The sequence below is a fragment of the Equus przewalskii genome, chromosome X, assembly GCF_037783145.1.
Source record: "Equus przewalskii isolate Varuska chromosome X, EquPr2, whole genome shotgun sequence".
Classification (NCBI taxonomy): domain Eukaryota; kingdom Metazoa; phylum Chordata; class Mammalia; order Perissodactyla; family Equidae; genus Equus; species Equus przewalskii.
Genome location: NC_091863.1, coordinates 23,420,369 through 23,438,837, shown reverse-complemented (window position 1 = coordinate 23,438,837; position 18,469 = coordinate 23,420,369). Strand labels below are relative to the sequence as shown.

The following is an 18,469-nucleotide window of genomic DNA, read 5'->3' as shown; positions in this document are numbered from 1 at the left end:
TTTAAGTCAAAATATAATTTCAAGATTTGAAAGAAAAGATGATTATTATAAGATGAAGTGACTACAACACAACACTTTTCATATATAGGAAAACTATTTTAAGTGAATCAATGAACAAATGAAAGTCTCTTGAAAGTCCGTGATATCCTTTTTATACTTTTCTATATATGTTTCACAAATATGATTGTACAAAACAAGTTACTGAGAAGACTCTTTCTCAGTAAGATGAGAATAATATCTTTAACTTGCTAATATTGCTCTTGCTTTTTCCCCCTTTTTTCTCTCAGAACCAATTATACAGAAGTACACTATAAAGTAAAAGAAAAATAAGTATGCATACAATATTTTACATGACATAAAAATGAAAAAAGTGATGCCCCTTTGGATATAATTCTACATTTTGCAAATTGATTTCATACCTATTACCTTACCTCATTTGATCCTTGCAAAAACCCTATGAAATAAACAAGGCAAATTTTATAATTGTCATTTTATACATGAGGAAACTGATATTTTGAAGGTTGTGGTGATTCAAACAAGGTCATACGACTAGCGAGCTGTAGATTCATGATTACAGACAATGTTCTGAATCTTGTTGGCATGTCCTTCTATCTTAGCAACCAGATATGGAAATGACTCCACGTACTGCACCTCATATAGTTATTCAATTATTGTACCTAAAACTATGTTATTTTCAAGTTCATGAGAATACTTATGTCAGATTCATAGAGTAATGAATGAAAAAGTAATTTTTCTAATTTGGAGCAAGACAGGAAGACAGAGGTAGATTTCATATGTTCCATTTCAACACTTTAGAAAATGTTTCCAAAAATGATACCATTACAAAATACAAGCACAATTTTCTGCAATTGTAAACTCATTATTTCAAGTACTTTCAAAAGTTAACATTTCTATAATTCCCTAAGCATATTTTCTTTAACTTTCCAAATGCATTTTAGTGCAACATGATTTAAAAGCAAGGAGAAATAAGTTTTACCTATAGAAATCCACTTAGCATTTGGTTAAGTGCTTCCTTTCATTGCATACATTTGATAAAATCAATATGCAGCACAAAAACTAAATTTAAAACGGTAGTTTCATTACTTGCAAGTGAAATATGGGAGACTGTGCTCACCTGTAACAGTTAATTCAGTAGTCCTTCTCACAACGAAGCCTCCATATTTTAATTCACAGGTATAATTTCCAATGTCGTCTTCTCTGACTTCTCTTATAAGCAGGGTATCTCTTTTGAATACAATACTTGGCCTCCAAGTTTTTGTCCTACATTCCTACATGAAGAACATAAAACTTTTGAGGTGCATAAAGTAACTGAAAAATAAAGTATTTAAAACAACCAAACTAAAAGCTTCTAAAGTTATATTTTAAACGGGCTAAAGAGTTTGGAATTAATGCTAGATTTTCCTATCTTCTCCACATCTCCAGGAAATCAAGTACCTAAATATGAAAAGAGTATTTTTAGCAAGAGTCACTTTATTAATTGTTAAGATTAGTGTCTCTAAATCAGATATGCATTGATTTATTAGATATAAGAAAAGGAACATTTGTTCATATTACTCCTGACATCATTTTTTAGAAGCAAATACTCCACAATTGATGATTATAAAATTAACCACCTTGATACTGATAACATAAAATATAAAACGAATTATTTTAGTGGAAAGTAGAAAAATTAATTCTATAGAAGAAAATGTTTCTATTTCAATACTTTAAATCTTTTAATGTTACATTTAGATATAATTCAATCTTCATGGTATGTACACTATATAATCCATGAAAGAAATGGCCAAGATTTATATGCAAGGTCTTTATAGTTCCATAAATATCTAATTTCATTGTTGCTGGGTCTAACAAATTATGGTCTCTGAATTAAGCTTTGGGTTAAAATGATGTTGGCCCAGGAGATTTCTGCTTTTGCCAAGCACAAGTCCATTTCCTCTAGCCAGATCCGAAATCAATGGAATGAGAATAAAATAGCTTCAAACCCTGACATTATTCAGAGCTAACATTATTTCTAAAAAAATTTATTGCCGAATCAAATTTTTGCAGGCCATTATTTTGATTATGTGGCTCAATGCCTGTGCATAATTGAGGGACAATTATCCAGTTATTTCAGACCAAAATATACATTTCATAAGCTCATATTCATTGCAAAAACTGTCATAATTACATAAATTGTGCGCTGAATGAATGGAGAATATATTCCCTTGACTACGGAAAAATAATCTGAATTTTTCAAGAATTTTAAATTCCACATATACTGTACTTCCACGCATCACTCCCCTAGTTATGGTCCTTATATAAGGTCATAACGATTGGAGAGATGGTGGAAACACGACTAAAAAATCAATGTGAGGCCAGCCATTTAAAAAATTGAGTGTGTGAATGTATGTGTGTGTGTCCAGAGTTCTAATGTTTCAGCAAATTTTGAGATACTGTTTCAAAAAGTGAGAAGTGCATAACTCTTAAGATCAACTTATTAGCAAGCAACAAAGAAATTGCGCATCTAGAAGCTGAATGTACACATAAGAGCACTAGAAAAATATTTGTTCTTGGAGACCTTGGAGCAAACTTCCCTAATGCCTCTTCCCTTTGAAGTAATCATTAGAGCTTGCTCAGAATCTGCCTGTGGAAAGCAGGCAAACCACAGAGAATCAGGGAGAGAAATACTCATACAATTAAAAAAGGGAAAAAACAAAACTCATCTGCACAGGAACAGAAATCAGTAGGGCTAATACTGGAGGGCTGTTTAACATTGGCTAAGATAGAAATCCAAGAAAAGAGCAGAAAAATACTTCAACGGTTCCCTTGATATTCTGAATCCTCCATTGCTTATTATCGAGAATCAAAATTAAGTCTTACTCAGAGAAGGGCATTACTAATTTTGGCAAAATCCTTTAAAAACTGTCAAAGATTTGCTTGTTGTTTCATTTCTACTAGGTTTGGAATTCACGAGCAATCAGTCGTGAGGGCTCACATTCTGTAGATTGGCGTTTTTGGATCTAGTTACTAAGAGGTCCAGCTTCCTAAATGGCTACTTCCAGTGAGTTGAAAAAAGCAAATTTTACACTAGGAACCTATAAACCATGGATAAAATACTCCAGACAAATGTTCATAACATCTCTATTGTATTTTCTTGAGTACATTCAATAACAAAAACATCTATTATGGTATAAATAAAGCTGAAGAGTACATTCAAATCCTAAAATTCAGAAAAGTCAATGATGTGATAGGAAGGACAGGGGTTGGATTATTCTGCTTAAGTCTAAAGCTTCTTTTGGTTTTTGAAAAACAGTTAATCTAACACTATTTTTATAATGTTATAAATTTTCATCAGATGTTATTTTTCAAAATATGTATGCTTTTATGTGAAAATAATTAGAATATGCACAAAGATACTCCCATTAAACAGAACATTTCAATAAAACGAGTGTACCATTTTACCACAGAAGCAAATTAATCTTTTCTCTCCTTATGTGGGGACATTTTGGACTGTCTATATGAAGAGCTCTGAAATCAACGCTTAACATACATTAGTTCCTGAAATTATCAACATAGATTATAATAGACTTGAAATAATCGTCAGTATAAACAAGAAATAAACATAAACACAATAGCTTATTACAATGGACTACCAATATAAATATTGACTAGCATTTATTAAAACCACTGGTTTGAAAATTTATGATGGGCAAAACTTGCTTTAATATTTTAAGAAGGCAGAGCTGAACTATATCACACCCATTTAAAGTTTTTTATCCAACTTGTTCAAGAATAAGATACACAGTAATCTATTTATAAGCAATAAAATCATTCACAGGCCATACCTTATACCATAGGATTTCAGGTTCTCTGGTTGGTAGTAAAAAATCTTCTATGTCACGGCACGAAATTTCCTTGCTTTTGCTAAGTTCAGCTTTATCAAAGTATTTCATCCTGGAATTGTAGCAGAGCCCAGTGTCATTTTCGCCCACCGTCAGCGAAATGGATACTTTCATACAGTAAGTGGAGTTTCTGTAACGAAGCAGAAAAAATATGGTGGCCTGGTGTGAACAAAAAGCAAGTGCTGCCAAGGCAGTGTATTTACTTCACTTAAAACAAAAAAGAGAGAAAAAAACCCAAAACTGCATTGATTGATTAATGCCAGGTTGTGGTATATCATGGCTTATTCCACAGGACTCTCTCTTGTCACCCAGCTAAACAGTGCTTGGTTCTGTGAAACCATGTGTTCATTTCTCATTTGCTGGAAAAAAAAGTTTTGTATCATATACAGGTTTGGTTTGAAAAAATGTTCAATAAAGATTTTTCTACCTGGAAAAATGAAAGGAATAAAGGAAGATTTAGGTCCAGGAAAGAAGTTAGGCCTGGGTTTATGCTAAAGTTGGCAAACTTAATAGAGAAGCAGAAAAAGGTAACTGACCTATTACGCATAACGGAAGGACAGCAATAAGGCTGCCCAATTCTTATAGTACTGGTTGTCTTCAAAAGAGGACAAGCTATCAATGAGTCTAGGAAGAAAACAATCTTGGGTAAAAGTATTGCAAACTCACTATCTTTACAAGCCCATATCCCTTTGGGTTGAGACTTGGAGTCCAGGTTTCAGACAAGGGAAACATTCTAATATATTAAGTAAAGACAACCCCATACAGATTGACAGATTCTACAGAATCAGTTCATTAAATCAGTGTCTCATTTTACTCCTAGCTGCTTCCTAAATCAGGTTTATAAATTGGAATACACGAGAATAGAAACCATGTTTAGAGATCTCTTTGAAAGAGTTGGACCAAAGGAAGTTTTCTTGTAAATTGCACTATTTCTGTTTGCTAATTAAGTCTCTGGACTTTCAATGAACATCGATAATGTGTCAGGCATGGTGCCAGGCAGTGAAAATAAAGAGGAATAAAACATCAGATTCAAGGTTTTGTAGAGAACTTCTCATTTGGTAAGTGCCCAACGGCTTATTTGTGTACTTGGCCATCAAAGTCTTAGATTTGTGTTTCACTGATTAGTATCTGCAACTTCAGGCAACTTATTTAACTCCTCTGAATCTCAGGTGTGGGACAACACTTGTCCAAGTATTAAATGGGATATTGAATCAAAATCTGCTTGGCCTGTCATAGATGCTCAGTGATGTTGGTTCCTCTCTGTTCTGCATTGGTGCACATGACCACAGCCCCCAAGTCCTCCTCCTTATCCAGCCAAGGTGCTTTGACATTTAAGCAGCAATTGGATTTAGATTCTAGCTTTTTTTAAAATGCTAATATGACATGATGAGAATGGCCAGAAAATAGATAGGTTAGCTGTGGTATAATAAAAAATATATTTGGTCTTTGTCCTTGGTTCCTGGCACAGATCTCATAAAACTCTTGGAATTTCCTGATTGATAAGTGTCTTTTGTTATTCGAAAGGAGCCCCTTTTGATTACACCTGAGTTTCTGCTAATAAATTGACTTAGGGTGGAGCCCCTTTAGCCTCAGGATGGGACTGGTCAACAGAAAGACCAAGTGACCAGAGGGTTGGAACTTTCAGCCCCACTCACTGACCTTCAGGGAAGGTGACAAGTGCTGGAGAATAAGCTCTATAAAACCTCTAGAACACAAAGACTGGTGAGGTTCAGGGTTGATGAACACGTGGAAGTTCTGAGAGGGTGGCATGCCTGGAGAGGGCATGGAAGCTCTGTGCCTCTTCCCCCATACCTTGCCCTATACATGTCTTCCATCTGGGTGTTCACTTGTATCCTTTGAAATATTCTTTGTAATAAATCAGCAATAGTAATTCAACTGTTTGCCTGAGTTTTGCTAGCCATCTAGCAAATGATTGAATCCAAGGACGGGGTTGTGGGAACCTCTGATTTGTACCCAGTTTGTCAGAAGCACAAGCGATGACCTGGACTTGCAATTGGTGTCTGAATTGTAGTGGGGGGATACTCTTGTAGGACTGAGTCCTTAACCTGTGGGATCTGATGCTAACAAGTGATAGTGTCAGAACTGAACCGAATTGTAGGACATCCAGCTGGTGTTGCAGAATTGCTTGGTGTGAAAAAAAAAAAAAACCCTGCACATCTGGTGTCAGAAGTGTTGAGAGGAGAAGAGCAAAATAGAGTCTTCCTTCACAGTTAATTATTCAGCTTTGTATAGGGTAACAAAGAAAACTGCTACAAAATTATTACGTAGAATTATTGAATGTAGATGTCTCTAGCTTCGTATAATATGCAGCCTACACGTACATCTAAAATATTTCATGGGTGAAACCCTTAACCTTTAAACAAAATCAATCAGCAGCCTTAAAAAAGTCCTGAGAGAACATGTTCAGAGATTTTACTAGAATGATAAGACATATTCCCTGCCCTCAGCCCCTCCCAATGCAGGAGAAGTGATACACAAGTAAACAGTTGAAATCCCATGTGATAAGCACTACAAAGAGCTATATACTACCACAGTAGTGTCAAAGAAAGAAACAAGACTTCACACGGTGATACCTGGTTGTCTTAAACAATAAGTAAGAATTTGGCAATTCTAAGGAAGGCTATTTCGGGGAACAGTATGCACAAAGGCTTGAAGGCATGAAACAACTTGACACGTGTGAGAAACTGCAAATAATTTGGTGTGGCTGGATTATGAAGTAGTTATAAGGGAACAGCAGGAACTGAGCCTGGAGAGATGTGCAGGAGCCAGACTGAAAGTCATGCAAGCCACTGCAAAGAATTTGGACTTTCTGTTAGGAAATGATAAAATTTTGATTTTGGAAGGATTTTTCGGATTGTAGTGACAAAAATGGATTGGATTGGAAGGAGGACTAAGTGCAGTCAGACAAACTAGAAAGCAATTGCATTCATTTGGGAAGAAACATGGCAGCTGCAACAAGGCAATGCCCATTGAGATAGAAAGGAGGGATCATGTTCAAAGTATATTTAAGTTATAGAATGGATATGAGAGTGAAGGAGTAAAGAGAGAGGCATCCAAGATGATGAAGAATTTTTCTCAGATGAGTATATGAAAGGTAGAGTCAATCTTTAAGCATGGAAAATACCGAAAAAGAAACAGCTTTGAGAGAAAAGAAAGTATGTTCAATTTTAGCTTGAGCTTCACACCCAAGTGAAAAAAAAATCCTCTTTGGGTTTCTAGCAATATTGCTCATGTATTATTTATTAATTTTACTCTAGTACAGACTAGAGCATGCTCTTCCCAGGCTCATTTTAAGATAATTTTTTTCAGAAAAAAGTAATGATCTAAGTTAAGCTATTAACTACCTTAGGACACATTCAAATGTGTTGTAAGAAAGCGTTCAGGTTTTGGAATAACACTGATAATTGTACAACCCGTTAGAATTCTTAAAGAACGGAGAATTTTCTAAGAAGTAAATCGGTGAATTCTAATTTTGAAACTTCTGTGATCATCTTTTAAATTCATGAGTCTTAGGTTTTCTTTCTCCTCAAACATTGATTACTTTTGTTTGTTTCTCCACACCTCCTTGTATCAATCACCGGACGTTCTTTAATACAGGCAGGGTCCAGTTAAGTGCAAGATCGCCAAAGTCCACCCGCAGAGGTTCAGATTCCAGCTCAATTCTCATTATTTTTGAAAACTAGAGAAAGTGACTTGGTTCCCTAAGCTTCCATTTCCTCATTTGTATAGGAGAAAATGATACTAAAGACCCCATAGGTTGTTGTGGGAATCAAATATGTTAAAATATAAAGAGGTTAGAACAGTGCCCGTCTTACAGCCAGCACTCAGCAAGTGTTACATCTTATTATCAGGACTGTGTCCCTTTTCCCTGCCTCCCCTCTATTTCCATTTTGCAGTATGGTCACACGGTGTTTGATCAGGAGGTAGAGCAGACAATATAGCCATGACAGTGCCTTGGTGTTTGGTGTTTAATTAGTGTGAAAGATAAGAATTCAGATAAGTTCTTACATTTTTCATCGGGGATATCTGAGTGGGCTGGACAAGAATGAGTAAAGTTGATGAAAAATAATATGGACTCCTCACTCCAGTTTTCCCCTCCTGCTGTTCTATAAATGCAACTGACCCCTGATTTTCAGAAAGTGCCTCCATATGAGCACACTTAGATATTCTTATTTTCCTGGCTTTTATTCCCCAGCAATGTGAGGTGACTGCCGATTTACAACTGTCTGGTAACGTCTGGAATTCCAGACTCCCCAGGAAAGCACTATTTTCAAATTACTTTCGATGTTTTAATACTTGTTTACTGTTTCTGTTCATCAGGAGGTGATTCAAAAAGCTAAAAATAAAGCAGCATCCAATGAACGCTATGGTCCTATTTACTGAGAAGAGCTAACAGGACGCAAGCAACTTGTGACAGATTAATAAACATATGATCCTCTTGAGGGGAATTACGCACTCTCAAAGTAAAGAGTACCATCCGCCATCATCAAATTTGCAGGATGACTGCTGTGGTGCTGTGGCTCCCTGCCATCAGGGAAACACTGTGGAATTGGGTAACTGGGGTAAGGAGAATGCTCCTACAGGACTTATGGTAAAAGTCGTCCGCACATACCTACTTGGCTTCTATTATTTACAACAGATGAGCTGCAATCTAGGCAAAAAGTTAAATCATGACTGCTGGTTTTAATGTTTTTAAAATGGTTATACATGTATGTGGAGAAAAAAACTGTTCACAATTGAGAGCCAACACTCAATTATCCTGTGCAAGGAAGAAATAATATTAATGTGAATTTTAAAAAGATCTAGTTTTCTCTGGCAAGGGTGACCCTGCAGTACACACCAAGTACACACAATGTATTGTACAAACAATTCAGACAGAGTTACTTCTTTCAACTTCCTGAGGTTACAGCAAAGAGACTCAATGCCTAAAGAAGTCAACGATTTGTCCAAGTTCTACTATCTAATTAGTGGCAGAAATGAGATTAGAACTCACACCTTTAAACTTCTAATTCATTTGTCCCTTCTATATGCTACAGAAGATAATTAGTGCTGGGTTAGCACACATAAAATATATATATATATACACATAATATATTTAGCATTGTTTAAAACAAAAGAAAGTTACCCATTCTTAGCCTCTAATTTTATATTATTTCAAATCCCAAAATAGATGTCTTCTGGAGAAAGGCAGCATATGCTCCAACTTGGATTTCTTTGAAAATGTATGTCCTTAAACTCCCAAAAATCTAATAAGGACCAAAAGGGAGCAAGTAGCAGATCTCAAAGAAATATCATGGTTTCTTCAGCTCTTTCTGCTACATACTTTCTCTCTCTCTGTATGTATACATACTTGCAAAAGGACTGGCTATTTTTTTACTATTTTTTTTTCTTGAGGAAGATTAGCCCTGAGCTAACTACTGCCAATCCTCCTCTTTTTGCTGAGGAAGACTGGCCCTGAGCTAACATCCACACCCATCTTCCTCCACTTTATACGTGGGACGCCTGCCACAGCATGGCTTTTGCCAAGCAGTGCCCTGTCCGCACCCGGGATCCGAACCAGCAAACCACAGGCCGCTGAGAAGTGGAACGTGCGAACTTAACCGCTGCACCACCAGGCTGGCCCCCAGGACTGGTTTCTGAAAGGACTGGTTTAGGGTCCTGTCTTATAAGGGGGAAAAAAATCTAACCTTAAATCCAGTGCAAATATTAGGAACTAACAGATATTTTTGGACATAATCAAGAAACAAATATATGACACAAAAATAAAATTAATTTCCATAAGTACAGTCTCTGGAAGTCAGTACAGTGCATTGAAGTTCTCCACAGGTTTCTTAGCAGTGTGCTACTCTGAAATAGACAAAGATTCTGAATTGGCATGCATGGAAGCTACCAGAGAGCTTCAAATTCATCTTTTAAAGGATGACAAAGCTGCACAACTACAGATTGAGGTATGGAAATTTGGGTAGTGCAGGCAGGAGGTAAGAAAGAAAAATATGTGTAGGAAGGGAAATTTTATATATTACCTGATGAGCTGATAAAAGTATAATAAAAACCACGTTGAGCCATACCTAAGGGTAGCACAGTTTCAATAATTCTGTAATCACACCTCCTATGCATGATAATGCGTAGTGTTCAGTGTCTCTCTTCTACTATAACAGAATTACCAGTAAGATGATTGTTAAATATATCCTCTAACAGCGTCACTAAACACTTGACCTACATATTATGCTAATTCTCAGGTCCCTAGGGGAAATAATAACATTTCCATAATGTTTGGAAATCTTTTCCCACTTTATGAAGTGCTGAGAAAGACACAGGGATTTGACCAATGTTTTTAAAGAATTAAGTTGTTCTCTGCTTCTATATTTTATATAGTCCACTCTAACATTCTTTGGTCATTTTTCAAGTCATAATCTTCATACATAATTGTTTTGTAAAATTAAAAGCATAGAGTATTTTTGAAGTGTCATAAACGTTTGGGCACTCAAGAGCAGCACAGAGGCACAGCAAATCTGAAAGTCCAGCAACTACAGACCCAAGCAGAACTGAACTGTCTGTAAGGTGGCTCCTTACCCATAAATTTGACCATAGTGTCTAAGTAGTTGTGAAAATAAAGTGCTGAGAATCAAAAACGTCAGGGTTTGATTGTGGAGGGAACATCTTATGGTTTGTTAAGCCTTAAAAATACTTTGATAGTTTATTTAAAATCTTAAAGCCTTCCAATTTTTTCTATATTTAAAATTTTTTTCTCTCAGTCTTTATGGTGATGCCTGAAGCTAAGCATGTGGTCCTGCTGTTAAATCTTATCTTTCTTACACACACTATGTTTATAGCTACTGGCACTAAATGTGAAATTTGTTTGGATTAGGTTTTCTTTCTAGAAGAGCTCTGGAGGACCTATTGATTTAACTGTGGTTGAAATCAGCCCTCGTGAAGAGATTAGAGTGAGACCACCGAACAAATGGTAAGACCTAAAAATGCCAGTTTATTGCCTTCTCATTTGAATTTTTTTCTTTTAAATTTAACTGGTAAATTGAACTTCATTCATGGTCTTCTGCTAACTATAAATTCAAAATAATTATCTCCCTCTTTTTTGGTGGAAAATGCTTAATATAATTTTACCGTTTCTATTTTTCTAGCCTAATATTCTAGAATATTAGATTTGAGGAGGCCTTGGCATGTGAAATCCTAGTCCAGTATTTCTCTGCCTGAGTTATTCCTGGGCATGAGCACTTTCGAACTTTACCGCTGTAGACCCCAAGCCCTCCTTTCAGACTACTTGAGGGAGAAGAAAAGGGAGAGAAAGAGAGAACAAAACATGTCACTGAAGGAAACTGAGGCCCAGGACGTGGGTTCAAGGTCACATAAATTGCAAATAATTTCTTCAGAGAAGCTATGGCTGACCTCCTGGATCTTTATCCGTCTTATTCCTTTGTTTATTTTCTTCATATCAATCACAATTTGTAATTACTTATTTCCAACTATTTAGCTGCCTCCTCTGTTAATATTTAGTCTTCTCATAATATGTAAAATAAGAGAGTTAGATGTGTGCTTTTTGAATTCTTAGAGGCACACGTTTTTTTTAACTGAGGTAAAATTCATACAGCATAAAATTAACCATTAGCTATTTGAAAGTATACAATTAAGCATCATTTAATACATTCATGATGTTATGCAACCATCACTTCCATCTAGTTCTAAGACATTTTCATCATTCCAAAAGGAAAACCATATGCATTAGCAATAACTCCCCATTTTCGCATCACCTCAGCCCCCGGCAACCACCAATCTGCTTTCTGCCTTAATGGATCTGCTTACTCAAAGTCTTTCGTATAAAAGGAATCATACAACATGTGGACTTTTGTGTCTGGCTTCTTGCACTTAGCATAATGTGCTCAAGGTTCAGCCATGTTGTAGTATGCATCCGTATTTCATTCCTTTTGTTGGATGAGTAATATGATATTTAGCTTTTTCGTACATAAGCTGATGGACATTTGGGCTTGCTTCCATTTTATCTATTGAGAATAATGCTGCTATGAACATTCATGTACAAGTATTTGTCTGAGTCCCTTCTTTCAACACTTTTGAGTATAAGAGTAGAAATGTTGGGTCATATGGTAATTCTATGCTTAACTTTTTAATGAATCAGGCACTATTTTTTTAAAACTTCTTAAGCTCTTTCTCCCCTTCTGAACAATCCGGTTTCTCCTGGCACATGAGAATAATCCATTACAGGAATGCGTTTACTGACAGCCTGTTGAGGCTATGGACTTAAAAGGTCTAATGATTTCCATAAGTGCCTAGTACAGTGCCAGGCATATCGTAGGTACTCTCAATAGATATTTGTTAAATGAATGAATGAATGAACTATTAGTTAATGGTTACATAGCTCTGATTACATTTCTTTTTTGCTTAATCTCGCTAAACAACTCTCAGCTACAACCCATCATACTAGTTTTTACCCCTTTTCGTGGTATGCTTGTTTGAAATAAGACACACTTCTTGACAGTGAATGTGGCAAGCAAAGAGGTGTCTTCCAGGCCCAGTAAAAAAATTATAATACAGCTGTAAAGATTTTCTAGCACTGAATAGCTACCTGCAATCACCTGATTCGCGCCTTCTCCCACCCTACATATAGCAGAGCTTCTTCTAATGGTAGTTGGCCTTCCTGATTTGAAAGATAAGGGAAAGGGAGGATAAATGTGTGAGCCACATTTGGGTCAGTTGCAAATCACTTTTTTCCCTCCAAGCATCACACAGGCAACTTTTTCTAAAGTGACTGTGTAGTTCTTGTACTGTAAATCTTGCTCCTGGACTGTTGTGGAGAAGAGGTGACCCAGGATCTAGATGCTCGACTAATCCTACACCCCAACTCTCTCATATTATAATGAAAATTCTGGGGAAACATGTAACAGGGTAAAACAAAACCTATATTGATCTCTAAAGAGGAGAGAGAAGTACCAGAGTTCGCTGAAATCGTAGCCATTCACAAACAGATTTTTCAGAGTTAGATTAAGTTTTCGAATTTTAAAAACATGCTTTTTTCCCTACTACACGTAAATCAAATCTGGACAATGTCAGGAAACAGCCCCCACAATCAGTAATTATTTTTCTACTAATGCTTCTCTAAATATTTTTTAAATGTCATAATGGCATATGCTTCATTCGGTTTTACTTTGCAGGGTCAATATTTCCTGATAATAGCTTTGCTTTCCTTGACTTCAAAAGAAAAATATAAGTAATAAAGAAAATTAACTGTGAAGATAGAAAATAACCTTAATTATAAAGGACATTTATATCATATTCTTAATTACATATAAAGAAAAAAACTGAATATATTCCATAAGATTGACAGAAGTGTGTATTTCCAGACTTTGGAGATTAGAACAGCATAAAGATATATTGTTTACCAAAATTCACAATCAGAGTTTCATGTAAAAATGTGACCTCTTTGAATTTAGCACATTTAGAGAGTGGTCCAATTTCTGCAGACACAAAGAAGACAGAACAGCATGTCTGTATTCAGGAAAACTATTCCACACCCAAGAAATGTTTGGGGGAAATGGAAATGCAAGCCAGAAGTGCTCCCTGAAGGACAGGTCCCAGCCACTTGTCTCAACTTACATGTTCATGGCACCAGCTTGGTGCTCTAATTTGAAGGTAACATGTGAGATCCTGCTTGCTCTTTTCATCATTTTCTAATTTCACATTTTTCAACTCTTTCATCTCCTTTTCTCCTGTTATGATTTGAGACAGTTTCATTCTATGTAAAATTCAGCATATTGCCCCACTCCCTTTTTTTGAGGAAGATCAGCCCTGAGCTAACATCCGTCGCCAATCCTCCTCTTTTTTCTGAGGAAGACTGGCCCTGAGCTAACATCTATGCCCATCTTCCAACATCTATGCCCATCTTCCTCTACTTTATATGTGGGATGCCTGCCACGGCATGGCTGGACAAATGGTGCGTAGGTCCACGCCCGAGATCCAAACCAGCAAACCCCAGGCCACGGAAGTGGAACATGTGAACTTAATGGCTGCACCACCAGGCCGGCCCCAGCATATTGCCTCTTAAACTTCTTGGAGCAAAGGCATGCCATTTCATAAAAACAAAACAAAACCATTAAGCCCAGCAGGGGGACACTCAACATAACATAGGAGTGAATATATAACTATCATTTATTAAAGGAGTGAATTAACTATTACTTATTGAACATTTGAAAGTCATTCATTCAGTCAATACATATTTATTGGACAAAGACTATGTGTCTGGCCCAGCTGGGGATAAAGCAGTGAGTAGGCAAAGTACTTGCTTTTATGGAGCTTGTAATCTGCTGAGAGGAAATGATGGAGGGAGGAACATTGTGTAAAAAGCTTTATATGATACCACTTCACACCCTTTAGGATGGCTATGATAAAAAAATGGAAAACAAGTTTTGGCAAGGAAATGGAGAAATTGAAACCCTTGTACTTGGCTGGTGGGAATGTAAAATGGTGTAGCCACTGTGGAAAACCAGTTTGGCGGTTCCTCAAAAAATTATACATTGACTGAGCATATGATCCAGCAATTCCTAAACCGAGGTATATACCTAAACGAACTGAAAGCAGGGACTTAGATACTTATACATCAGTGTTCATAGCAGCATTACTTACAACAGACAAGAGGTGGAAACGACTAAAATGTCTATCAAAAGATGAATGGATAAAATGTGGTGTGTGTGTGTTTACATATATATGTATATATATGCAATAGAATATTATTTGGCTTTTAAAAGGAATGCAATTCTGATATATAATACAACATGGATGAACCTTGAAAATATTATGCTAAGTGAAATAAGACAGACACAGAAGGACAAATATTGGTTGACTCCACTTATATAATATACCTAGAATAGACAAATTGATAGAAATAAACTAAAACAGGTTACTTGAGGTTGAGGGGAAGAAAGAACAAGGAGTTATTGTTTAATGGAAACAGAGTTTCTGTTTGGGATGAAGAAAAAGTTCTGGAAATGGGTAGTCGTGACAGTTGTATAACATTGTGAATACACTTAATGCCACTAAATTATGCAATTAAAATGATTAAAATTGTAAAGTTTATGCTATGCATATTTTACTACAATAAAAATTAAAAAACAACAGCTACAGAGATTAGATTAGTGGTTACTCTGGTAAGGAGGGAGGGAGGGAAAGGAAGGAGGGAGGGAAGGGAAGGAGGGAGGGAGGAAGGCGAAAGAGGTGACAGGGCACATGTATACCGTGATGGATGGTAATTAGTCTTTGGGTGGTGAACATGATGTAGTCTAGACAGAAATCTAAATATAACGATGTACACCTGAAATTTATATAATGTTATAAACCAATGTTACTTTAATAAAAAAATTTTAAAATGTAACCAGAAAATTTTAAAAAAACATTGAATTGTACACTTTAAATGGATGAATTTTATGGTATGTGAATTATATCTCAATAAAACAATTATCTTTAAAAAGCTTGATATGCATTATCTCATTTACTTTCCTTTTATGTCATCTCATTTAACTCTCTCACTTTAAATATCATGTCTGTATTTTGTCGCCTGTATTTGTATCTCCAGCTCGGACCTCTTTCTGAATTCTAGATTTATATATTCAGTTGCCTATTTACTATACTTGAAATCTAAAAAATTATTTCAGACCTAAGGTGCCTCACAGACAAATCTTTACTTTTACCCTCAAATCTACTCTTAGCCTAGTCTCTCCTACTTCCCTGATAGCCACACTATTCACCTAGATGCTCAAGCAAAATAGCCAGAAGTCCTTTGAGACATTACCTCAACAGAAGTAGCAAGAGGCAAGTGAGGAGGCACTAAAAACTCAATAATCAAGATAAATAATATTTCAATGCAATATTTAAAAAATCAAATTAAACCAAAAAAAATCCACGAGAACAGTAAAGCCTTATAATTCTTCAGTATATCACTGTGTTTTATATTTATCAATTATCACTAATTGATATTTTCTTGATTTTCTTTCTTTATATAGATATATTTTCTCTTGCTTACAGTGTAAGCACCATAAGAGAGGGAGGCTTATCTGTCTTGTTCATCACTTTATCTCTTAACTATATCCTCTAGTTCCCCAGCTCTCCTGCTAACTGACTTCTACGTTGGATTTTTCCCAAATGAGATCAGTCATTTTGGCTTCTGGGTGGGGTAACACCACTTCTTTCCTCTTTTGTTCCCTCCAGACAGAGGGGTGGTTGTGGCTTCCTGCCATTGCTAACCTTGGGATTGCCTCATGTCCTGCCATTTCATCTCTTCTAACATATTTATAATCCATTTCCCATAATAAATTCCCCCACTGAAGTGCTTGGAATGAATTCACCTTAACTGACTAGATCCTGGCCAACACAGTGGTTTCAGAAACAAATATCTGAGTGTTTAAATTCTACATAAATTCTTAAAAGTCTCCCATGAGGTAAAAGAGAGATAAACAAATTATATAATTATATGTTTGCAAATGTTACAAATAACACTGTTTAAACAGAGTACATTTAATAAATTAAGGTACTTTTGCATTTTCCAGTCTATGATGAAAGTCTTATTTATATATCTAAAACAAAAAAAGAGAGACAAGGAAAAAAAAAGCAGAATTAAACTGTGAGCTAAATTTAAAGGCAGAATTATACATTTTTGGGGAAAGACCTTTTTATTCTATATGATTTATCCATATTTCACGGTTGATTTTTTTCAATACTTTTTATGCAATTTTAGTATCAATTCCGGTCAATAGTAATTTTCAGACTTTTCTGACTAGAAAGAAGAACCATTAATCTGAATCACGTACAATTCACTAAAGGAACAAATGATTTAAATACCAGCAATCTAATAACTTTACTTGGCCAAAATAGGCCATTTTTAGAAAAAAGAAAATGGTCTAATAATTTGTGTTTCTTTATAAATATAACATGCTTAGAATGTGACAATTATATTAAAGATTCTTGTCAACAAAGAATATAGGAATATGACACTTTGCGGTTGTCAGAATATAACACCACAGAGAAATGTTAGAGATACGATTAAAAATTTAAAAACAAAACATGAGAAGGTCTAATTTTTATCCAAATGTGATAAAGAATACAAGAAGAAGAGGAGGTCTCATGGGCAAAGGAACCTACTGTGTGATCATGGACAAGTGACTTGTCTTCCCTAAATTTCAGTTACCTGATTATAAAATTATAAGGATACATAATCTCATAGAGTTGTTGTGAGAAGCAAATAGTATCCTGAGGTAAATATACTTTGTAGTGGACAAACCGCTACGTAATATATATTATTGCCGTTACTATTACCTGAAGTGAGGGTTTCACCCCTTGGCTTATTGTCAACCTCACTACATCTCTTGAATCTTCTCACTTATGCCCGATGTTGTTTCACAAACTCTTCATTATTTATAACATTTCACCACTGGCTAAATATGGAATTTATATCAAGGTCACTATTTTTTGAAAGCTTAATCTCCTTTCCAGCAGCACCTCATAAAAGAGATAAATCACATAGCTCTTTATATTTAATCTCCTTATCCTACTATGAATACAGCCTTCTTCCATTTCTGTTCTCCAGATTCAACTTTTCATTTTTATAGAAAGGTTCAATATGAATAAAACACCCTTTCTGGGAGCGAAGTCCCATACATTTGAAATTCAGTTAAACTTGTCTCGTACTGTTGCCAGAAAGAGCCGCAGTTGATGTGAGGCATAAAGTGGAAGGCATCCCCGGATGCAGCAGTAGGGAGAAAATAAATAAATAAAACACCATGAATGAAGGCTTGTCTATTATTAGCTCTGCTCTCTTTTCTTAGTTTTAGATGGCTGAATCACCGAGGGGAGTCTAAAACTGGATAGTTAAATATTTGTGGATGCCAACAGCTGTGTACACAGAACGGACATTTTGAAACTCAGTATTTTCGCAAGTATGGGTCATATGAAAAAGACTTATCCCTAGTCAGAGGAGAGGTAGAATAATTACACAGGACTCTGCAACAGTCAACTGTCAAAACTTTTTTCCTGTCAATACTATAAGATTATTTCTCAAGTTCTTTTCATACGAAAGAACTGTTACAAAGACTTGAAAATGGCTTTATTGTATACATGATTTCCAGTTGCAATATCTGCTTCTTCCTTGAAAGTCCATTATGATAATAGCAAGAACAAAACAGAGAGAGAATTCTTATGGAATGGAGGAGTTCAACCTCATTATATGCAGTCTTATCAGGATGCAGGGTTTTCCCAAATTATTCTTCATACACACAAGAAGAATATCATAATGATGAACTGGACATCGTCTCCTTGAGTGCTTTTTTAAAGCTACAATTTGCGCAATAGCATTGTAATCATTCCCACTTTCAAAGCTCTTCTGTTTACTAGTCTTTTAAATGCAATTGTAATTGACTACCTTGGTGGCTAATTTGCAAAAGCTATTACATTGCTTCTGACTTCTGGTTTTCTTTTACTAATATAGATTTATTTGTAATCCAAATTATACAAAGTATTGCTACATAATTTGA

At 35.7% G+C, this 18,469-nt stretch overlaps 1 protein-coding gene across 1 annotated transcript in view; it reads right to left on the bottom strand.

Moving 5' to 3' along the window:
- IL1RAPL1 (interleukin 1 receptor accessory protein like 1) overlaps window positions 1-18,469 on the bottom strand; it is a 1,264,984-nt gene that overhangs the window by 501,513 nt on the left and 745,002 nt on the right. Inside the window, exons 4-5 of the mRNA XM_070603331.1 lie at window positions 3,846-4,032; window positions 1,136-1,289 (exon numbers count right to left, since the gene is read on the bottom strand). Coding sequence (XP_070459432.1) covers window positions 1,136-1,289; window positions 3,846-4,032 — 341 coding nt within the window. The remainder of the gene's footprint in view (window positions 1-1,135; window positions 1,290-3,845; window positions 4,033-18,469) is intronic.